The sequence below is a fragment of the Entamoeba invadens genome (assembly GCF_000330505.1).
Source record: "Entamoeba invadens IP1 unplaced genomic scaffold scaff_1105074726349, whole genome shotgun sequence".
In the NCBI taxonomy this organism is placed as follows: Eukaryota; Evosea; order Mastigamoebida; family Endamoebidae; genus Entamoeba; species Entamoeba invadens.
The window spans coordinates 8,579-34,349 of NW_004440354.1; the positions used below are offsets into that span (position 1 = coordinate 8,579).

The following is a 25,771-nucleotide window of genomic DNA, read 5'->3' on the forward strand; positions in this document are numbered from 1 at the left end:
AAAGTGGCAAAACAGACTGAATATTTACCATGATATTCTTCACTTATTAAAAGATTTGTGTGTTTCTCTGCAAGCAGAAGATGCTACTCTCCCAGTATATTGGACTCGCATTTGTAATTTCAAAAGAATGATGCATATATTGGTTGAAAGAATTGATAACAACTCCAATAACAAATACACCGCATTTCCATTTGTTCGTTCTGATTCTATCATTGATGTCGATTGTTTAAGAACTACACTTGTAAGAGCAACATTGTATTTCGAAGTTCGTTTTATGTACATTGGAAGCTCTGGAGAAGTTGATTGTGTTGAACAATTCTTTGATTATTTAAACTGTTCAATAAAGGAAGGTGTAGAACCACGTCTTGATATTCAAAATCACTTGGACGAATTACTCGAGTTGTTTTATATCCCAAGTGTTTTAATGAACATACCATCATACCATCAACAATATATTCCCAGATATTTTTTATGTGTTTCTGAAGAAGTTAAAATATTAAAATTTTGTTTGGACCGTCTTGATGATATTGAAAGAGATATTATTCAAAAAAACGCTGGATCAAAATTGCCTCGTACATCATACGATGAAACTTTGGAAACTTTTGTTGGAAGAAAAGAAAAAGTAAGTCTTTTGGATGTGTACGAAATACTTGAAAACAATCAACTTAAAAAATTTGGTTCAAGTTGTTCAGATAACATTGACTGTTTCTCCAACAACAATATTTGTTGAAAGATATTTTGACTTTATTACACAATTTCAAAAACAGATGATGCCAACAAAAAACGCTATTGAAAGAGTAAACTTTTCGTCAAAGTCTCAATCAGTATTTTTAATTCACTGATTTTTATTCTTTTTAATTATTTATAATAAAATATTAAATTCTATAAAAAACAATTAAACAAATTATTTATTAATATTTTAATTTTAATTGTATTATCAAATAATAATTAAAATTATTTTTTAATAATACAAAAATGTTATAAATTACAATTAAAAAATATTGAAAATACACGTTTTTGAAGTTTATTTTTAAAAGTTTTTGAGATAAAATCATATAAATATTTTTTTGTTTTTAAAGTATTTGACAATGAAATTACAATAAAAAATAATAAAATTGTTAATATAAAACAAAAAAAAACTTCACAATATATTATATTTTTATAATACATTACTACACATTAATATCATTAAAAGATTCAAATATTAAATAAAACAGTGATTGATCTGAATTTATTTTATCTATTATCAGTATGAAAAAATTCAACATTTTAACAATATTTTATAATTTATGATAATAACAAATTGAAAACTTATATATTAACATAATAAATGTCGAACAACTATAAAAATTCTTCAGAAATATTTATTTTTACACTTAAAGTTACACAATTAATTATTAATTGACCTTTTATTACAGAAATATTAATTTTAATATCAGATAATTTTGCTCTATGGATTGTGTTATGCAATGCATTTAATTTAAATTTATAAAAATGGATAAATATTTAAAATAACTCGAGATTTATCAATTATATATAAATTGAATTTCGTACAACGTCATTAAAGGTGATAATAATAATTACTTTTTTGTTTATTTTGTTTATATCTTTAAAACCTTCTAACGTGAAAATTTTTTAGTTGTATCATTTGTAGTCAATTAAGTCTTTTTGCGTTAAAGTGCCGACAAAAATAAATTTCTAAATTACCATTTTGTTTTTCTATTACCATTTAAATAACAAAATGTGGAATTCGTGAATTAATGCTTATATACTATTTTATGTCTATTTTTGGACATTTTGCTTATGTTCATTATTTGTATTGAAAATAATCTTTAATATAATTCAAAACAGCACTGGCGTCTTCATGATAAACATTAACATCAATTATAACATTTTTAAACTAATTTAAAAAATTTTTCAATTGAGTATTATGATATCAATTCTCGAACAATAGAGTCTCTCGATTGTTTGTATTGTTTGTTAAACTATTAGCTCTTTGTTTATGTTATTATGTCTTAAATATCGACATTAAAATTGTCATAAACTATAAATAATACCATTTCATGTATAACTTACTTAGTTTGAAATTGTTTTAAAGATTATTATTTTAAAAAATGTATACTTTCAGTTTGTATTGTAATTTATCAAATATAACGTTAAAAAGAGCAAATATAATATTTAACATTATTTTACAGTAAATGTGTAATGGTTTTTAATAACAAATACAGTAAAACCACCAAAGAGCGGTACCTCTGAAGAGCGGGTTCTCTCAAGAGCGAGCATTTTTAGACTGAAACTATAAATAGAGTTCTGTATCGAGTGGTAATTAAGGTTTAATTGGCTAAAAATGCCCGCTCTTGAGAGAACATAATTACACACCCGCCCACTCTTATGAAGTTTTACAGTAACAATAATTGTTGTTATATTAATAATATAATATGACTTTATCATATAATACATGTTGTGTTGATTTGATTTAATTGAAGTTTATATCATAAATTAAATAAAATAAACATTTTATCATTTTTTATGTTTATTGTTATTTTAAAAAATCGTAAGTTATATATTAAAATGACAATCAAATAAACAACACAACAAATTAATAATCAATCATATCCAAACAATAAAATATTACGGACATTTTATATCTTGTTTTGAAAAAAGGTTGATAAGTAAGTTAAAACAAAAAATTACACTTTAAAATTTTTCATTTATTATACATCATAAAAAATTAACTATTTATTATAGGTTTTGTTGAATTTTTTACTGCCAATATTGTGTATTAAATGTATTGATTATTTGTGTCAATTTTATTAAAGTATTTTTTTAAATTAAAATTGAATAAACAAACACTGTTTATAAGATTTAAACGACAACATATGAATATTTAAATATTATTTAAAATAATAATAATAATGTATATTAAAGTTGTTATATTATTGTTGTTTAATTTTATTTAAATTTTTTAATTATAATTCTGCGTTTTTAAACTGATAAAGCATGTTTATTTTTTGTGTAGAATAATAATTATTTTTAATTCAATTTAATATTCAATATAGATTATTTTACTTTTAATTAAAATTAATAAGTTACTGTTTATTTAAATTAAACCCTAAAATGTTTTGTTTTGTTTGTTGCAATTGGATTATTCCACAAACCTTCAAACCAGAAATTATTGTAAAAAAAACACGAAAAACAATTCGAATAATATATTAATAAATTTATAAAGTTGTTTTACATTTACTAAATATCAATTTGCTTCATCAAATATTAAAACAATCAAAATCCAATTAAATTAATCAAAATATATAGTAAATATTGATAGTTTGACTATTTAATTTCCATTTTCTTTTACTTATTATTAATCTTTTTGTAATTGTTAAAGCGATTAATTCTTTTGTTTCACCATATTAAATATATATTAATTATTATGTGTTATTTAAAAGTCATATATTTATAATTAATACGTATTTTACAGTTCAATTTTAATTGCCATTTGGCGTTTTGATATATCGTTTTTCAAAACAATTAAAATCAAATCCAAATTTAACATTTAACCCCCTTTGTTTGCACGCAAAATAATATTTTTTGTTCAAAAATTAATAACATAAACACAGAGTTGTTGATTACTGTTTTATTTTGCGTCGGTTATTGATTATTTATATTTTATTGTTTTCATAAAAAAACTATTTAAAATTATTTCAGAGATCTTTTTTTTCCTAGTATTCTAAAAATATACATTTTGTACAGATTTTTCTAAAAAAATTCTTTTGTTGCAAGTGAATATTGTGCCTTATGTTATGCTCATAATCGGGTAAGTAAAACATCATTTTTTATCGTTGTTTTTTTTAAATATTTTTTTTATAAAAAAACACTAAATTCATAAAAAAAAATTGGTTTTCGTTAGTTCGAAATTATGATGTTTTATCAATTGTCTTATTTAGCCCGATATATCTGATTTTATCGACTTGACAAGTCGAATATTATAAATCATAAGACAAATTATATTCAAGTGTTTGAATTATGATAATCATACAATTCTTTGTTTACAATCCAAAAATGGACTCAATTTCGAAAAGAAAAATATAAAATGATATCGATTTAATTAAATTGGTGTGTATATCAACTTAAATTATGTATAAAATTATTATTTTGTAATACACCTTTCATTATAATAGATGTTAATAAACTGATAAATATATTGATGTTACTTTTTTATACGATAATATTTTGAAGATCAATTATATTATCGAAAATATCATGTTATAAATTTGTATCAATTTTAATCATTAAATTTATGTAATTAAATTAATACATCTTGTTTAGTTTCATCAATGTATTTTTAAAAATAAACGAAATGTTTCTGTTTTTTGTTGTTTTTTTATAATAGTTAATTTACTATATATTGAAATTAAAATGATTATTTTATTTTGGGAAACAGTCTTTTTATCATTTTCGTAGTTTTTTTGTTCCAAAAATATTAATAAAATCATAAAACTAATAAATTATAATTAATAATATTAACAATTATACTATTGGTTTTTACACTAAAATATTTTAATATCGAATGTGATTATAAACCATAATATTTAATTTAATAGATAATATATTTACTATATATCTGATGATTATTTAAAAGGAAATTGTCATTATTTTAGTATTTATTTTTGTGAATTTTGGTTAATGGTAACATAAAAATAAACACCATTTGATAAAAAGATATAAAAAATAATTTTAAACTAAAACATATATTAACTTTGCTTTTAATCAAAAAATTGGTGAAATTTTCAAATATTTTTCAAATTTTTTGGTTGGAACCTCTTTTGAAGAAAAAAATGTGTTTTTATGGGAGAGAGTTAACACTAGCTCCCTGTTTTTTTAAAACAAAAATTCGGCAAAATATGGAAACGCCTGATTGTGTGCCGACCCATGCATTAAACTAATTAGAATTAATATGATTAATTTTGTTCTTTTTACATTGCTTGCAAAAAAAATGTTGTAAATACAATAGGAGGAAATAAAGTGATGCTATAGAAAGTAAAATTCTCGCAAATATTGGTTATTTTCAATACAAAAATGATATTAATAATGATTTAAATAATCAATAAAATGAAAAACACCAAAATATATTTATTTTTAGATTAACATCCTTCTTTTTAATCTCTAGTTCAATAATGTTTCTGGGCATATAATATAAAAATATAAATATTAAAAATTTTTATTGTTATTAGTTCATCTCAATTTAACAATAAACTTAAATTTTTATTAAACCCCAAACATAAAAATGTAAATAAATTGTTAAGAATTATAATATTAGAAATGCACGAATATTCAATGCAAAAATATTTTTGCCCGAATATTTTATCCGTTCACCTTGGTTATAATGTTTCTTTCAATTTAAAGTTTTTTAATGTACGGTAAATTGATATTTTTCATATCAATTTAACACGTTTTGAAGTCACTGAAAGTGATTTTGTAAATTTCTCTTCTGTAAATTTTATTTAATACTTTTAAAATCAAGATGTTACAATGTGTTTTCTTCAATTGATAATTTGAGTTTTGACGCTTTTAAATATCTGTTTTATATATCACATCTTACAATGAATTTCATCTAAAACTCCGACACTCTGCTTTGAAATATGTTATATTTTGTTTTATCAGTGTTTGTAATTATTTTAAACATTATTTGTCGACAATATTTTGCGCATTTTCAAATGCATCTTTCTGTTTACAAGTTAATTGGTTGTTGTAAAATATCATTTTTGTGATAAATTGCAAATTTGGATTATCCACAATGTTAAGAAAGTCAGAAGGAATAAAAGAGTCAACTATGACTACTTTTCTGACGTTGTGCAATTGGTATTAATCACTAAGACAATCCCAAATATTTTAACGCAAATATTTTTCACTTGAAATTTTTATGAATTGCATTTTTATTTTTTAGAAAGAATATAGTTATTTTTTGATTTATTTTTTTGAATTTTTATTGTTGTTTTCTTGAGACAGTGTGAAGTTTGTAAAACTTTGCCTTTTAATATTTTAACAATTATTATTAATTATTTATTTTGAAACAAACCAAATCTATAAAAAATAAAATATGGTACGATTAGAAACGGTTTATATGATGAATGTTGTTTTATATTTCCGTCTTTCGGATTTAAAAAATTTTATATTCGTTTCCAAAAAGACATCCAAATGTTGTTCATCACTTTACACCAATCCATGGTCTAATGAACTTTCTACTGAAAAATCATTAACACTTATCCAAAAGTATTTTCCTTCAATTGAAACTTTAAACATTCCCAATAAACTTGTTGATTGTATACCAAATACTTTCAATAAATTTGTTTTAATTAACAATTTTTTGGACAACAATTCATATTATTATCAACAAACAAATACACAACAATACATTTGTTCAACTGTATTTTTATTGGAAAAAAATGATATTAATTGGATTAAAAAGTATAATAATCACGATACCATTTATGTCACTAAAATAGTGATGAATGGTTTTACAATAAATGCCATCAAATCAGGTGTATGGAGTGGATTCCCAAACTTAAAAATAGTCAGAATTCAACATTACAAATCATTTACTAAATTACTTAATTTAATTAACACATTGAAAAGTAAAAAGATCCCACACAACATTCAAGTAATTATCGATATGGATTATAATAATATCGATATTAAACATTTTAATGTAGACGACTCTAATTTACGAAAATTAGTTGCGTTGTTACCAATGAATTATTCACTCAATGTTAAATGGACGTATTGCAACTTCATATTTTCTAAATTTTTTTCAAACAATTATTTCGATTTTGAACATTCACAAAAAGATTATGATCAATTATATTTTAGAAGTCCCGTCAATTTTATTACCAACGGCGACTATTCAAATTTTACGGATGTAAGAAATGCACATATTTATGCACCCTGTGTTGTTCTGCCTCAAATAGTGAAGGAAATAACACTACATGGTGATAACACTAATATTGTTAACATTAAACATCTTCCAAAATTGACTAAAATTACAAAAACCAACTCAGCAAAACTTCCACTCTATTTGTTTGACAAATTGTCTTTTGAAAATTTAAAAATAAAAAATGTGAGTTTTTTGTTGTTGCTGTTATTCCCATTGTTTACAATATCCAAATTTGTATATTTGTGGTACACACAAAACTTGACTTCTGCGATACTATCTTCCAAAGTAGAGAGCGTTTATACAACTGAATTTGCGTTGTTGGGATGTTTGCTCGTATTTGTATTTATGGGAATATATACTATCGTTAAAAATGTTAAAAATTGTTTGGAAATTGCATTTGTATATTCTTTTGTTTGTCTTTATGTCATATGGTTATTTGTCGTGTTTTACAACAATCAACATTTTGTAAATAATTTGTATGTTATTGGCATCTATTCATTTTCACTCTCAACTGCATTTTATTACTTAGCAAAATACTTATTTTTTGTATACAATGGATATGTTTTTTCATTAAGTGAAGTTGTGTACTATTACACAAAAACAAAAATAGCAGCAGTGCTATGTTATAGTTTTGATGAAGAAATGGAAGCACTAATTTCTTTATTTCTCTTCCTTGGAGCTTTTGCTCTGTTTTGTTTTCAAATGTTGTTCTATACAAGTTGGTTTAATTGGATACCATTACTTGTACCAATTTTAGTTGTGTTGTGGTACATATTGATGTTGTGTATTGGAGGGATTATTTGGTTATTTGGAAATAAATAAAAATTATTTGATTTTTATATCATAAAATAATAAAAAAAAATTGTTTAAAACATTTTTAAAACATTTGAATGTTTAACATTCAAAAAACACTTCCTGTTAAAGTTTATTTTAAATACACATTTATTTTTTTGGGGGAATTGATTTTTCATTTTATAATATTTTCAATATAGTAAATCAAACTATATCATTAAATTATAAAAATAATGAATTTCCCACCATGTGCAGATAAATACAATAAAAAAGCATGTTTTATATTGAAATAATTTCTTGTTGATGCATTACGTCTGTTTTATTTATCGAAATCATTAAACATATATATGTTAACACCAGTTATTAAAATCAATGTTACACCATAATCAGTATCAATTATCATTACAGTTTGTGGTAATATTATTTACTAAAAATACCAAACTTTTAAAACTGTGTAAACATCAGTAACAAATTAGTTTTCCACCCATATGTGGATAGCATTCAATAGTGCTGTTGAGTATTTATAACACGTACTTTGGTTGAGTTTTTCATTTGTTAAATAATTTAAATGGTATCTATTAGTTTTCAAACTAAAAATCAAACTAATAATATGAAACTGATTAAAAAATAAAAAATGTTTTTGACAATCAATAAGAAAAGTGCGTTGTCGCTTTGCTTGGAAGTATTTTTGCATTAAGTGGACTCTCAAAATGATGATGTTTAAATTGTATTGCGATGTCTTCTATTCTCTGTGAAAATTTATCACACAAATTCCACCTAGTTTATTTGATAATTCAAAAAAAGGAGGATGAAAAAACACAAATTGTTTAACTCCATTTTGTACTTTTGTGTGTTTTCACGAAAAAATCATAAGCTTTGTGAGTAATATCTTCAAAATTATTTTGACAAATCATGCATTTTTTATACGACTTTAAATAAGAAAAAAATTTGGCCGATGATGTCCATGTGTCAGAAATTGAAGAAAACAATGACGAGTTAACGTCGATTTTCAAAGCAACTGTTTCTGGTTTGTTTTTTATGAGACATTGTTTATATGTGATACTACTTGACGATAGTTATGTTTTTTTGATATTTTAACTTCAACTGTGAATTGCTCAGAAATAAGACTTAAAAATGGAAAGCAAAATTCAATTATGTTACTTAAATATTTGTTTGTTTATCAGGTTTTTTCGTGTGTATTACAGTACACATTACCCTCTTTTTTGACTCAATTAAATTATGTTTTAAAACGTAATTATTTCAAAAACATTTTATGCAAAAACAATTTTCAAAGAAAAAACGATGTTTTTTTAAGTGTTAACACATTACGTTTAAATTAATTCGCCGCTTTTTAATCGTCACTTGTTTATAAAATTTATATCTAACAACAAAAACATAAAATAGTGTAATGTTCTGTTGAAGCAAAAATTTAATATATATTAATGATTTTTTTTAACAATTAAATTGTACATATTTATTCCTTGAATTTTTTTTTACAATTTTAAGTAAATTTTATCATGTTAACAAAAACATGATAAAACAAATTTATATATTAATTAAAATTTGTTATTTAAAAATAATTTGTTTATAAAATTACATCAATAACAAATGAAATGTATGATAAATACACAAATTGAATGAACTAACAAAATAGTGATTGTTACTTTGTTGTAATATATTTTATTACAAATATTGTTTTAAGTCACAATTTTTCATGTTAAAGTAATCTTAATGTTAAATAAACAAATACCAATTAATTCCAATGAATCAAGTCACCCTCTTTATTATAAGCGCACTCCAATTTGTTTTATTGTTTATTTTTGTGTATTGTTATAGTGTAAACACAAATGGTATTTTGAAGGTGATCAAAAATGACACTCCAATTATTATTTCAGAAATGAAGAAACCCAACGAGTTAAATGATGTATATACTTTCAAATTTACACAACCGACTTATGCAAACAAGGTAATTAATATGAGTAACTTTAATTATGATGGAAAGTGCAGAGAAATATTCAAATACCATGCAAACAACAAAAGGGATTTGTTTATTACTGCTGTTGGCTTTTCGGGTTATAAAAACAAATACTGGTTAAATAACAAGAAAGAAATAACAACTATAATGGCACTGGCAAACGACTCTTTTCCAAATGCCAAGAGACTTGTTCTTTTACTACCAGGAGAAGAAAACAAAGACTTTGAAAATATCACTAAAAGTTATGGTTTTGAAATACAGAAAGGATTTATACCAAATATCACTTATATTAAAAAGTGCCTTCATCCCGTTTTAAGGTACTTTGCTTTTCAAAAGTATATAACAGAAAATAGAGAAAAATATGACAGAATAGTTATAGCCGATCACAGGGACGTTTTCATATTTGCAGACATATTTCAAACATTTTCATCAGACGATTTAATCTTTGAAGCAGAGTGTGGAGTCAAAAATTTGAAGTGTTTGGATTTTAAACAAAAACATTTACACAGGTGGATGAAAGAAACGTATGGCATAAATGTAGCAGATCAGTATAAAAATAACGGCTCACTCAATTTAAATGTTGGTGTAATGCTTGGAGGAACTGATAGAATAATAAATTATTTGAATCTCATGGTAGATAATTTAAATAATACGAAATGGCAGATTTGGGGACACGACCAGACAGTACACAATATGGTATATTATTCATATTATTACCAAAAAGAAAATGTGACTTTGGAATTGTGTACACAAAGAAAGTGCTTTGGAGGATACGATTTGGAATATGACGGAGAAAAAAAAGATGTTAAGAAATATAACAAGTCATTGCTCTCCGGTACTAAAACATAAAGTTGATCATAAAGTGTATTAAACAAATCAAAATTATTTAAACTTTTGTTTTTTTAAATATATTTTTTACAATTGTAATAAAGTTTATCATAAAACAATGTACCAGTTAACAATACATTTTTAGAAACACAAATAAAAGTCAATTACATTTGAATTAAATAGAATTTCGAAAGATTTCAAACAAAATCAAATTGTATTACAAACAAAATTCTGACATTTTGGATTAAAAAGTAAGAAAATTTTATTTCAAAATATATTTAAAACAGTTTTCTTAGTTTTTAAAATTAAATATTATCAACTAAAATACTTATTACAACTTTTTAACGACTAACTTCGAATTATAAAGTTAACAATTGGTATTATTTTATAATTTCAGTATAATAAATATTGATTTTGTTTTATTATTTATTTTTGATTTCTAAACAAAAAGTTGGTTTCAAACAAATAATATCATTACAACGTTGTTACAAAATAATTAAATTCAAAATAAAGCATCAATTAATTATAAATTGTATGTTTAATAAATATGCGAATTAATACATACAGGGGAGATAAAAACCCGTTTTTTAAAAAAAAAGAAATATTTTTTCTCGATCCTCAAAGGGTTAATATGATCATTTATTTTTGACACTATTAGACGATATTTATTATATTCACATTCAAACAACTCAACAGTAAAATCACATAACATACAAAGCAAGTAAATTAACTATTCTATCAATAGATACTCTGTTCGTTTTTTCTTGTACCCAGCACATTTCTATCCCTTTAAACAGAGTTTCTGTGATATTCTCTCTTCTTTCAAGACGTTTTCCCGATATAACAAATTCTGCTATTTTCCATGGAAACTTAAATGTGTCAAGTGGGTACGCTTTACACCATCCAAACACTTCAAACATAGTAACACCAAACGAGAAGACGTCTGCGCTTTTTGTGTATTTTTCCTTTTTCAAAACTTCAGGCGCCATGTACACTGGTGTTCCGATACCTTTTGTGAATGTCATATTAGTCATTAATAAGTTGATATTTCTGGCACTTCCAAAATCAGTCAATTTAGCATTCACTTTGTCATTTATATTAAGTGAAAACACTAGTATGTTGTCTGGTTTGATGTCTCTGTGTAAGATCCCATTTTCGTGTAAATACAAAATTCCCTTTGATGCATCTCTCATCATTTTTACTCGCATTTTCATGTCAACTTCATTACTTGTTTTATGTTTCATTAAATCTTGGCAACTTCCATATTGTGCAAACTCGGTGACCATACACACTTTATTTGGTACAAACACGGCTCCATAAAAGTGGACAATGTACTCACTTCTAAATTTATCAAGCATTTCAACTTCCTTCTTAAATTCCTCAATTGTATTTTCTTTATTTGAGTTGTCAATTTGTTTCATCTTTTTGATTGCAACAACATTTCTTCTGTAAGTTCCTTTGAAGACAATACCAAAAGAGCCTTCGCCAAGTTTCTTCTCAGTTTTGATTTCGTCGTAATCAAGACGTGTTGATTGCTCCACCAGTGCTTTGATGTTAATAAAAGTCGTGTTTTGTTTACCATTATGTAAATCAAGTGATACAATCACAACTTCATCACTCAAATCCATTGTGCAATATGGCGTTATAAAGACTTCAAATTCACATGCAAATCCACTCTTCAAAGTCACTATTTGTGGTTCTGTGCGAATTTTGTATTTGTCGCATTTGTCTTTTGTTGTGATTTGAATCTTCGTGTTACCTTTAGACGAGTTGCCAACACACAACAATTCACGACTTTCACTTTCAATTTGTATTTTGTTATTTTCATTTCCAAATAATATTTCATTTTTGTTTGATAGAATGTCGCCATCTAATTTGGTCATCGTAATATTGGAGCGACTCATCTTGAAGACACAAATATTTTCAGTGTGTTTGTTATCTTTCTTTCTCAACACAAACAGAACAACAATTGTTATAATTGTGACAATTATAACAACAAGTACAATTACACACACAATTGGAAGACCAACAACGATACCATAATTCGTGTTTGCAAAACACTCAATTTTGTCGTCACTCAACTTGTAGCCATCTGCACACTCCCAACAAAGGGAGTTTTGTGATGAAATGCAGTTTGGTATTTGAGAAAAGTGAACACAAACTCCGTCTTTCAGAATGTTGTTATCACCACATTTTGAACACTCAAAAGTGGCATCACAATATGTGCAGTTTTCACTACATTTGTAACACAAATTATCTTTCGGTGCAAAACCACCTTCACATAGTGTGCAGCCACTTGTTGTTTTGTTCAAACAGTTGTTTAATTCTGTCTGTGGGTTGCACAACTTAGTGTTGTTGTTCGGAGTTCTGTAATATCCATCACTACAAACAACACAATCACCATCATTGGAACAAGTTTTACACGACGTGTCACATCTAACACACTGCTTGCCATCACTTGATCGCATGTACCCATCTTTGCACGCAACACACCCCTCGAATGTCGACATCATCACATCACAAGTACTTAATATTTCATTGATTTCAAAACACTTGCCATTCCTGGTGTACGAGTATGCATCACACTTTGTGCAGTATGTCAAATTCGAGCATTGTGTACAGGGGTACTCACATCTCACACAGAGTGAATTAATTATGTAATACCCATCTTTACATCGCATACACCCCTTTGGACTTCTCAACATGCAGTTGTCTGTCGTTGTTTCACTTTTTAATTGTAAATTGAATGCTTTTAATGTGTTGGTATCATTGTCAACACATGAATTGTCAACAAGAAGATATGATTTGTTGCACTCCAAACACGACGACATTACAACACTCACATGCTCACAGTCTTTGTATTTCTCTTGTTTTGGCAAACACCCAGTCGTGTCTTTGTAATAATCATCATCACATTGCGTACAAACACCACCAACAAACTCTTTACAGTTGATTGAATCGGTTGAAACGCACTTCCCATCAACAGCCATTTTGTTGTTACACCCAATGCAAATTACCCTGTTTTGAATTGCACATTCATTGTCATTGGAAACACATCCACCACTTGCAATGTGATAGTTTTGTTGGCATGCAGTGCACTCACTGTTATTAACTATACCACACTTTATATTTTGTGAACATAAAACATTCGTTGTCATTACAAAAGAACTTTTACATGATATATCGACTTTATCACCATCAATTACTTGACAGATCTTTGCATTTTCACAACTTGTAGTTTCCCCATTGATATTAAGTGTCGTGTAAAACCCTTCATTCGCCGAATAACAAAACTCGTTTTGTGTATATCTACAGTTGTTGACTTTGGTGCCTTCTTGTGTGTCGTTGTTGTATATCAAACAAGATATTTGGTGGTATTGAGTAATTTGATATTTGCACATATTTCCAATTGAACAATCGCCGTTTGTTGTAATGACGTTTTTAGAACAGTTTTCGCATGTTTTTATTGAAAAATTAAAGCAACTTTCATCTTGTTTTAATACACATTTTCCATCGACTAAAATGTGGTTTTCATCACACATAAAACAAAAAGAATTCACTTGGTGGAGACAGCCAACATCATTTAAATCACTTTTTAATGTTTCTGAGTTAAAATGTGTTGTGTTTGAATATCCAAGAACACACACAAATTTATCATTATCAATAATATAAGGCGCATAACATTTTGTACACGATTGACTCCCGTTGTTGTATTCACACAGTTGGCAATTTGCAATTAATTCATAACAACTCATACACCCGTTTGAAGTGACTTTCACTTTGCCTTCTTCGCACGATATACATTTTTCACCAACAGTAATATATTCATCAGAACATGTCAAACAGTCATTACTTTTTGGTGAGCACTGCACGCAGTTTGTAATTAGTGAACACGTGTAACAGTTGTTATTTTTTAAATAATACCCACTTACACACTCTACACACTTTTTCTCAGATTCGAATTCATTTGCACCACATGAGGCACAATTATCGTTTAATGAACATGAAACACACTCTACATTTCCGGTGGTTTGGTTTGTAACTTGTTTAAAGCCAGACTGACATGCTGTGCATATCCCACTTTCTCTATAACAATTTATACACTCACTTGGACATGGCAAACACGATGATGTACCACCACTTGAATAATACCCATCAACACAAATTTCACAGTTTGTATTGTCCGTGAATTCATATCCAGCATAACAAGTCAGGCACTTGCCACTGATATTATCACACGTTTCACACTTGATATCACATGAATTGCAATATGTTTGTCCTTCATTTGACTGATACGTTTTGTTGTCACATTGTTGGCATTTTTTGTTTGTTGTATTTGCATACATTCCAAATAAGCAAATGTTACAATTAAACGACTCATCCAATCCATACCCAGAAATGCAAGTTATGCAATTCCCATTTGTCTTGTCACATGTTAAACATGTTAAACTGCATGACAAACAATTTGATGATCCTTCTGTGGAATAAAAACCATTTCCACAAGGTGTACAATACGTTGATTGACTTATTGAATACGTTCCAGCTGGACAGACATCGCATGTGTTTGTTTCTTGATTTGCTGCTGTTCCAGATTTACATTGAATGCAGCGATTTTCTGATAAAATACAACCGGACATACACGAAAAGCAGAATCCACTTTCTTTCTCACACGAAGTGCAATAACTGTTGCATTTTCTACATGAAATTGAAGATGTTGTGTTTGAATAATAACCATCACTACATTGAGTACATTTTTCACTTCCTGGTATATTTGAATATGTTCCTATTTGACAGGGAATACATTGAAAGCCATCTCCATACGTCCCAACTACACAATCATCACAACTATAATCGTTTATAAACTGCCCATTCTTACATAAGGTGCAATACCCATTAGTTTGGTCACACTTAACACATGAAGAACAATTCATACACATCGAACTATTTGCAAAAGAATACGTTTGATCTGGGCAACTTAAGCACCTATTTATGTAGAAATATTGACCAACCGGACAACTCTCACAAATACCATTTGAAAGAAACATATTTTCATGACAACTCAGACAATTCCCATTTGTAGAATCACATGTTTTGCACATTGAATTACATGAGGTACAAGAATTACTTCCAATTAAAGAATATTGATTAAACCCACATTTTGAACATGAAGTTGTACCACCTTCAGAGTAATAGCCGGCTTTACATTGTTCACAAATACCATCAGATACAAAGCCACTACCAATTGAACATGAAGTACACTTCCCAGTTGTTGAGATACACGAAGTACACGTGGTACATTTTATACATGAAGAAAACCCACTTAATGAAAAATAACCATCTTCACATTGTGTACACCTCGAAGATCCAGATGAGGAAGAATAAGTGCCAGGACTACACTTACTACATTCTGATGAACCCATATATGAATAAGTTCCAGCAGAGCATTTTGTGCAACTTTCTTTGTTGTCTCCATTTGAATAAGTCCCCGGTCCACAATTAACACAAGCAGAAGAAGCCAATTCTTGTGAATATTGTCCATCTGGGCAAATAACACAGATAAGAGCACCACTTTTTGAATAATAACCCTTTTGGCAAGCATATTTATTTAGTCCATCTGGGCAATAATATCCAGCGTTACAAAGAGCACAATTATAATTGGTAGGGTAATACCCCAAATTACAACTCAAGCATGTGTATATGATGTTTAGGTGAAGAAATAATTTGAAGACCAACATAAATTCAAATTTAAGATGTGCATTTTAGTTTCATTTTTTGTCGATTTAAATTTATTTTTTAACATTAAAACTTATGTGAAACCTTGAGGCTTATTCGATTTTTCAAAATAATTATAATTATTATTAAAAAACTAAACTAAATAAAATTAAATAATATCAAAAGTTATTTTAATTATATCCACTTTCAAAAGAAAAAAACGCTTTCGTCTTTTTAACCGCTTCCTATTGATTTAATAGTTATAACTAACAACATTATAATAAAAAGAATAATACAAATTACCACCTCAAACAGAAAAAGTCTTTACGGGCAAATTCAGCCTTTGTGGTAAATAGTACCATACATTTTATTATACCAATGTTATTTAAATCCATGAAGTCAAGTGGAAGCGGTTTTTATACCCCCCTGTTTTGTATTTTTCTTTATATATATACATATTTTATAATTAAACAGAACATTAAAATGAAAAGTCATTTAATTGGGTAATTGTTAATGCACTCAATAAAAGTTTGTTCTGTGAGTGACATCGAAGCGCACAAAAAGTCTTTTTTAGTATTTCCATTGAAAGTGTGTCCTCCATGTTCTCCAAAGTGCATTTTCCAGACATTAAAAAGTGTTTCATTTCTTTCCAAATTTGTCAAAAATGTTTTAATATGAGTTGTATCCCATTTATCAATACCATATTCTTTAAGTGTTTCATATTCCAATTTCCACTCAAATTTTCCTTCCAAATTGCACTTTTCGATATCCAAAAAGTATTGTTTCCACCCGACAACGCTATTCTCGTTTAATTCAAGGAGTCTAAATCTTGGATCCAGTGTTGCCTTAGTAGTCATTGCGGGGTTAACAATGCAGTGGTAATATGCTGTGTCATACGTTGGATATATCATGAGCGAGTCGTAGTGCAAATGTCCGCACAAATGTGTTATAATGACATCACTATAGCTTCTCATTAATTCATCAAAATCAGTGTTAAACTTAGGCGCCAAATCAACGATGCCAGTGCTCTTCAATCCGATGCACTCGTGTGATAAAATAACTATTTTTTCATTCGCTTTTTGTGCTAATTGTAAAGTCTGATTGAACCATTGGACCATCCCAGCTGGGTCGGTAGTCGCATAATCGCCACAGTGGACACCATACATGTCCATATACGCAAAGTTCATCGAAACGAGACGGATGTTAGGTTCAAGCAATTCACTGTAATATCCACCTTTTCTAAAAAGTTCCAAAGAACGTTCAGACAACCATGGTGAAAATAAGTCGCCCATGATGTTCAACATCCATTCACTTCGAGGGGGAAAATCCCAATTACTATATATAAGTCAAATTATTTATTATTGATTGTATTTTAACTATTTTAATAGTTTATTATATTTTATTTATAAATACTATATAATAATATTATTATTTTTTTATTAATTATTATAATATATTAATATTTTATTAATATTTTTTATTAATTTATAATATAGTTAAAAAATAGTTTAATATTTTATTAAATATTATTATATTATAAATTATTTATTATAGTTTATAAATGAAAAGTATACACAAACCTGTGAGTGTAATAATCGTGCTGTTTTGTTATTTGTTGTTTTTTATAAGCAATTATTTAAAGCACTTGTGTAATATATCATAAAATTTAATATTGTAATATTATTAAAGTAGTATTACGACATTATGATTGTTGTTACTAATATAACAATAATATAATCAATATTTTTATATCAAAACAAGTATTTTGAATATAAATAAGTAAACAAATATTGTTTCTTGCTCTTGTAATAAAATTATTTCAAAATGATAACCATTAAATAAAATAAACAATTAAAAAAAACATTAAAAAATAAATAGAAAATTTTTTGAATAAAATAAAATGAAAATTTCGAATTTAATTTAAACTATTTAAATGGTTTATTTGTTAATACTAAATTATATATGTATTTTTAATAATTTAATTTATTATGTTTTTATATATACAGTATGTGAGAAAAGTATGTGAGAATGAGAAAACCCTGTGGATTCAACAAAAATTACATATTTGTTTTTCTTTTTTTAAATAAAAATGTTTTTCTTTAAAAAAAACAATCTAAATAATATAATTATGAGCTCCAGGAATGTTGCTTTTAGTGGCTTAGACCATACAACACTTGAAAAGAATTTAAAGTATTGTCCTGGTCCAGTGAAAGAAATAGCCCAAAGAACATTCAGCAAACATTGCAACTTTTTGAATTGCCCCTGAATGTTCAGGTGTATTTGATGAACATTGAGAGAGAAATGTTCAATGGAATGAATACGGAAAAGGTGACCGAGAGTAAACTATGTAGAGTCTTTGCTTTAACTTCAAGTCAGTTTAATATCAACAAACGAAGAGGTATGGAGACGGCATTGTTTGGAAAAAAAGATAACGGAAGACCGTCACTTTTAACTGAAACACAATGGGAAATTGTCAAGAATTTGATTCTTGATAATGAAAAGTTTCCAGGAAAATGCAAAGCTATCAGCATAACTTATTTGAGGTTGTTTATAATAAAAACCTTCAACATTGATGTGTCAAACCACATTATTTATGATAAAATACATAAAAATTGGAACTTTTCGATTGTTACTGTGTTTGCTGAAGACCAATCTCGATTGACCTACGACGAAGATGCCGTGTTGAAGTATTACATTGCACTGCCACTTTTTTTAAATGGCATCCCATCACAATTTATTTTGAATTTGGATGAGTCAGGGTATCAGCCATGGCCAGACAGGCAAATGGTGAAGGGAGTATTCACTGCTGGTTTTTCCACAGACAGTAAAATGAAATATGGAGTCGAACGTGACATTGCTCGATCCACTGTCGTTTGCACTATTACCCCCTCACAACCTCTTCCTTGTATGATTGTAACAAAATACAAAAGAGTTGCAGTTGAATTCTTGAAATTGGGTTGGATGGAAACGGGAAACATCGTCAGTTATAGCAAAAATGGTTTTATCAACAGTGACTTATTTATACAATACATCAACGACGTTGTAGTACCTTATATTGTCGACATGAGAATTAAGACTGGTTATATTGATAAGGCCGTTCTGATATTTGATCAGTGCACGTGCCACTCAATCGAAGATGTGAGGTTGTTGCTCAAGTCGAATGTCCAAGTCAACGAGAAAATCATCAACATGAACTGTGAAATCGTATGTTTGGTGCCTCACACCTCACATTTAACACAACCATTAGATGTTGGGGTGTTTGCAGCCCAAAAAAGAAGACTGAATTCGTTGTATGCTAAGTTCAGAGATGTCATAAAAATTAAAGATAGAGTTGGCGAGGAAGAAACAACAACGACAGAAAGTGAAGACGTTGAAGAAAAAGAAGAGTCGGATGATGTGATTGGAAGCCAAGATCCCATTGAAGAACCAATAATACCTCAACAGTTTAAGGAAATGTTTCAGGAAGTGCTGGCAAATCCACAAGAAGCGATATCACCATTTAAAAAGAAGGCTGGTACGACTGTCAACGAAAGGATGGTGGATGACAACCAATCAGAAGATCGCAACGAAATACCAAATGAAACTAAAATTGTTGAATTCGGTGATGGAGAGGACTTAGAAAAAAAGTTTGCCAAATACCTCAACTCAATTCTGAAGTCTTATTCCAAACAACCACTCCGGATGTGTGCACGCAGGCTTTTAGGCAAGTTGGTATTGATTTCAGAATTGTTGATAGTGGTATGAGGGTTGCGTATGTGGATATTGGAGTGTCACGCAGAGTAACAGCAGAAATACCGAAACTGTTAAGTATACCACAGTTATACTCAATTGAATGCGTCAAAACCAAAAGCTTGAAAATATCTGCAGTTCGAAAGCTTTCAATGTGTTTTGAGGGTTATTCGTGTCAGTCTGTTTGCAAGCCGTTAAAAAGAAAAGAACGGGATGTTGTATGTAAAGTTGTGAAGAAAAAGACGACCAAAAAAATCTCAAAAAGAACTAAAAATGGGGTTGAGAATTTAATCGATTGATTTTTATCTTTTTAATCAGTTGTATCGCCCAGTTCACATTACTGTTTCCTATCACAGGTCAGAATGGTCACTGTTTGAATCAACATATGTCTGAACTATCATAAGTCCTTCCAATAGAAAATATTCGTTTGTTAAACTTTCTTTCGTTATTGAGATAATAACTTGTAGAACTTGCTCGCAAAAACTCTTAAATTAAACGTTGCCTGCTTTGAATCGTCTAGCTGCTATGGCTGATTTGTCCAGTATTCCTGGGATTCTTTAGCGTGAGGTCTGAGTCAATTAGTTGGTAAGTGCTGGCTGGCTGTTCACACTCTGAAAGCTGCTTTGTAGGTTTCCAAACAAATTGAAAGAGAAAATGAACTGTAAATAAGTGATTTTTTTATTTGATCTTTTTGAATTTTTTGAAATAAAAAAATAATAATTTTATTACATAAAAGTTACACAATTGTAACTTTTGTTGAATCCACAGGGTTTTCTCATTCTCACATACTATTCTCACATACTGTATATATATAAATTGCATTTATAAAAAAATAACAACAAACGTTTCCAGGTGTTGGGAATACTTTAAACCCGGGCAACCTTTTTTGCAATTCTTGTGCTTGTGTTTGAATGTGATAAACATTTCTTTCTTTTGTTTGGCCTAGTTGAGAACCCGGGAGAGTATCCATCATCCAAAATACAACAGAAGATTCTTCTTTATGTGAATAAATAAAATCAAAAGCTGTTTGTGAGACATTAAGTGGTGGGTAGCAGTTATAATGTCCACAAGGGCCGGATGTGTCCAATTTTTGGCTTTTACTCGGTTGACTGTCTTCATGACAGCAGTCTATGTGTGGGCAATAACTGTATGAACCAACTTTATAATCTTTATCAAAATGTGTATCTGTGATCACCCAAGCTTTAAAAGCAAATGAAACAATGAAGAACACAAAGTAGAAAAGAAGCATCGAAATAAATGTTCCAATTTTCAAGTTTTATATGGTTAAAATATATAAACCTAAATCATATTTAAAACTTTATAATTTGGTTCGTTTGTTTATGATTTGTATTATCATTTTTTATTTTTTTTATTAAATAAATTGAAAACAAGTTGAATTAATTCTATTCTGTTTAAAAAAGTTCTAAAGAAATAGAAACAAATATGAGACAATTTAAAATAATATTTCTTTCAAAGATTTGAAATTAAAACGTTTATATTGTTTCAATTTATAATTTAAAATCATAATATAAAACTTGCAATTTATTTAAAATAAAATACATTTTGTATTTAAGTATAAACGCCTATTTGAACATATATAAGTCATTTGAATTATATTAGCTTACTGAACGATAAAAATGTATTTTAAGTAAAATAATAATATTGTTAAATTAATAAATTGTTAACAAAAATTACAATTAAAATGTTACAATAACTATATAGTGTTTGACATATAACATAACAAAAAATATAATTATAATATGATCAAATGTTTACAATTTCGATTATATTTAATTAATTTGACAACTTGTATATTTTCACATTTAGATGTGATTAATAACACCAGTTAACAACTACATTAAACAGATTGCGAATTATACAATTTTTGTATTTGAAATGAGTATTATTTAAATTGCAACTGAATGAAATAAATAAAAAACAACAAATATTTTTATATCAAAATCTATTACTGTTTCGTTTGTATTGTATAACAAGACTTTTCATGATAATTTTTAAATATATACATGTTGTCAACAATACATTAATGCATAGTTGATATTTCTTATAATAACAGTGTTGATATTTCTAATTTGTTTTTTTTAAATGTTATTGTTCAAACTTTTTTATTTATATTAAAAATATGAATAATTGTTTATACTACAAGTTTTCTCCAAATAAAACTATTTATTTTGTTTAAATTTTATAATAAAGTCTGTCTAAAAATGTTGTCCGTTTGTAAAATGTTGTCCACTTGACAAAATTGTACACAAAATAACCTGAAAAAATTGGGAATAAGGAAAAAACGTTCAAATTTCAGTAAAAAATATGAAATGTTTTGGGAGTGTTTCGAATTGTTTCCCGAAATATTCTAGTTTAAATGGTCCAAAAATGCCCGGACAACGTTGAAGAGCGGACAAGGTTATTAGACTGACTATATAGTAAAAATAATAAGACGATTTTCAATTTTATATTACAATTCTAAATTATAAATATTTTTATGTTCAAAAACATATTATACCAAATGATAAAAATATTATAAAATATTAATACTATTATTTTTACTGTTTAAAAAAAACATGTCATAATTTTAAATAAAAAAACTTAAATAAATAGAGTCAATCGATAAACGTTGTCTGTTCCCCAAAAGTTGTCTTTTTGACAAAAAATAATTGATTTTTGTTTCAAAAAAACGGGAATTAGGTAAAAATAAAAAAAACTGGGAATATGATTGAAACAACGATTTTTGAGTTTTTTAAAAAAATCCCGAAATATTCCATTTATAATGGTCTAAAAATCGGCAGACAACGTTACAGACCAGACAACATTTAGAAAATAACTCTAATATAATATTAAATAATGAAAAATAGTTTGTTTTTTTTAATAAAAAATAATTTTTCAAAAATTGGTTAGCTTTTGATAAAAATAACGAAAAGTTAAAAAAATGAAATATTTTGTCAAACAAAAAAAAACAAATAAAAATGAATATAGAAATTTTTTAAAAAATGTTATTGTTCCAACGTTGTTCTTCATTTTCAAATTTTGAACACTGGAATAGACTTCGGGCCTAATATTTTTTACTAATGATCATTAGTATTAAAAACGCCAAAGAATCGGGTAAAAAATAACATCCCGTTTTAATGGCGTTTTAAAAAACTAATATTTTATAACAAAAGGCGCGGGCCCGAAGTCTACACTGGAATGTATTAGAAAATTATTCAATAAGCGTGATAATTAATTTAGATTTATTTATTATTATTATTAACAATTAATTAAAAAACGATTGTCTATTTAGTTTATTTTTAATTATCAAATAAGTTTTTTTTATATTATGACTTTTTATATAAATTGTTTTCCATTTTTTTGTAAAAAACAAGGTAAAAACACCAACTCCAATTTTGTAATTTCAAAACACAGGTATTTTTCACATCATATTACAGTTGACCAAATAATAGTCAGAGACCAAATAATTGTAAAAAATAAAATAAATAGTTTTAAAACTTTAATTAAAAACTATTTTAAAAATAGAAATTAGTTTCTTAGCATTATTTTGTGTACCTTTTTTTCACCTTTTTTAATTGGTTATTTCCAAGGTAATTAACGGGAAATACATACTTCTGACGATTATTTGGTCTCTGATAATTACTTGGTCAACTGTACAAATACAAAATAAAAAGGTTTTATTTGTAACAAATTATTATTTTGGAATACGAACCCTTCGAAAAATATTTTAAATTCACCAACACGACCCCAAACCAAACTTTAATACTTTTTTATTAATAACAACTAGTATTTCAACTTTTCAAGACTTTACACAAAGATAGTTTTCTATCTCGTGAAATAGCAAAGTGGTATTTAAAAACTTTCTGTGCATTTGTTTATTAAAAAAATCCTTTAGTGAACTGCTTTACAATTGAATGCCAATTCTTTTCACTCTTGTATTCCTCATCCCCATGGTGTACTCAGAAACACTTTCAATCATCTTAGTGACCGCGCCGTACAAGAGGAAGAACACATTAGACCGATCCATGCGAGACTTATATGAAGCCCTTCACTACATCCCGAAAGATCTGACAATTTCGAAATTTTATTTTGTCCAGGGCTGTGTCACTGAATGCCAATTTCCAAAGTTGGACGCGTACGTAGCAAACTTCTCTGAAAGTTTTAAGAACATAAATTTTGTGAAGATTAACCCACACCCACAAGACAAACACGGGACTAACATCTCGTCGTGGCCTCCTGAAGTCTTGTCGACCACTTTCCATCGTACGGGAAAGCCCGACTGGATCTTCCCAAATTACGTGAAACACATGACACTCAATTTCTTCTTCACAGATACACTGAGAATTGCTATTAAAGAGACTCAGAGCGACTATTACCTCTTCTGTGAAGACGACCAGTCCTATGAGAAAAACGCTTTTGACGGAGTTTTAGAGTTAATGAGGCGAAAACCAGTGAAGAGATGCTTCTCAAAGATTTGTTTGACTCGAACGAGTGCTTTCTCTAAGAAGATGAGAGTCGATCCAAGTGTCAAAAGAGTCTGGGGAGCTTTCGGAGTGCTGAGGGATAAGAGTGAAGCACTCGAATTTCTGAGGTGGATCAAATTTAATTATATGTCTGAGTCTCAAGACACACTGGGAGAGTATATGTGTATGACTGAAAACAAGTTCGTCGAACTCAATTTGGTCTCAAGACACTTCGGTTTTGATAGAAATGTGTAAAGTCCTTTGACTAATTCAAGTCGTATTAAAACGACTTGTTGAGTGTAATGTGTTGGATGTTCAAGTTAGTTTAATATTGTAAAAAAATATTATTAATAAAATAATTAAAAATTTAATTAAATTATAATATTATAATAGTATTATTATAATTATAGTTATTATTAGTATTTAATATTTCAAATTTTAATAAATTAAAAAAATATATGATATAACTTGGTTATATAATTATATTTTAACTTTATCCATTCTTTGAGATTTTTTTAAAGTAAAGTCATTCTTTACACCTTTTAAATTTGACGTGTCAGTGCAACTTTTTTATTGTATAATTATAATAAAAAAATTATTTTATTTTTATAAACGAGATGTTTAACATTTGCTCCATCCACAATCGATATACAACACTGTTATATTTGTTCTGTATGACAATTGGAATTCTTTGTTTTTAACACGTTTCCTTGTTTCCCTGTTAATTTTTTTTATTAGGCAGTGTTATTTTTTTCTTTTTTTGTCGTTTGGTCTTTTAAAAAAGACTGATATTCCTGTTTTATTTTTTCTTAACATTTTTCTGCACATGGATATTATTCAAACCAACTAACAAATAAGAACCAGTTTAACTAAGATATTATATCGAAGATATAATTTTAATATTTTTTCGGGATTTACGCAATAGAAACATCAGAAATCCCGATACATATATATTTCAAGCCAATAAAATTTTTAGTATTAGGCGATGTACTTGGAGTTTCCAAAACAGATTCACTATCAAGTACATTTCAACCACCTTAAATGTCATTGTTATTGAATATATAAATTAATATATACATTACATATAACAAACATGTTTACTTATTGTTGTAATACATTCTATAACACAGTTTGTTGTAGTTCAATTTTTTGAAAAGATAATAGTTTGCTGGCTTGTTTGTTTTGCGTTTTTTCAATTCTCCGTAATAAGTTCCGTTGTTTTTATACAACTTATTTGTGTGATTGTTTTTCATTTTTTTTACTAAAAATCTATATAAAATTCAATTTGATTATTTTTGAGATGTAAACAAAAATTCTGAGTTGGTGAAAATAAATTTTGAA

General features: G+C 27.5%; 4 protein-coding genes across 4 annotated transcripts; 2 read left to right on the forward strand and 2 right to left on the reverse strand.

Moving 5' to 3' along the window:
* Positions 1-9,485: 9,485 nt before the first annotated feature.
* EIN_420710 (hypothetical protein) lies at positions 9,486-10,547 on the forward strand (the record flags this gene model as incomplete). Its single annotated transcript, XM_004256457.1, has 1 exon — positions 9,486-10,547. One exon carries the CDS (start codon positions 9,486-9,488, stop codon positions 10,545-10,547), a length of 1,062 nt encoding a protein of 353 aa, XP_004256505.1.
* Positions 10,548-11,227: 680 nt separating this feature from the next.
* EIN_420720 (protein serine/threonine kinase, putative) lies at positions 11,228-16,261 on the reverse strand (the record flags this gene model as incomplete). The annotated part of the gene is made up of 1 exon (XM_004256458.1): positions 11,228-16,261. The coding sequence occupies one exon, from the start codon at positions 16,259-16,261 to the stop codon at positions 11,228-11,230; it is 5,034 nt and encodes a 1,677-aa protein (XP_004256506.1).
* A 468-nt stretch (positions 16,262-16,729) lies between these two features.
* Positions 16,730-17,542, reverse strand: EIN_420730 (sphingomyelin phosphodiesterase, putative; the record flags this gene model as incomplete). Its single annotated transcript, XM_004256459.1, has 1 exon — positions 16,730-17,542. The coding sequence occupies one exon, from the start codon at positions 17,540-17,542 to the stop codon at positions 16,730-16,732; it is 813 nt and encodes a 270-aa protein (XP_004256507.1).
* Positions 17,543-23,881: 6,339 nt separating this feature from the next.
* EIN_420740 (hypothetical protein) lies at positions 23,882-24,685 on the forward strand (the record flags this gene model as incomplete). The annotated part of the gene is made up of 1 exon (XM_004256460.1): positions 23,882-24,685. One exon carries the CDS (start codon positions 23,882-23,884, stop codon positions 24,683-24,685), a length of 804 nt encoding a protein of 267 aa, XP_004256508.1.
* Positions 24,686-25,771: the final 1,086 nt, after the last annotated feature.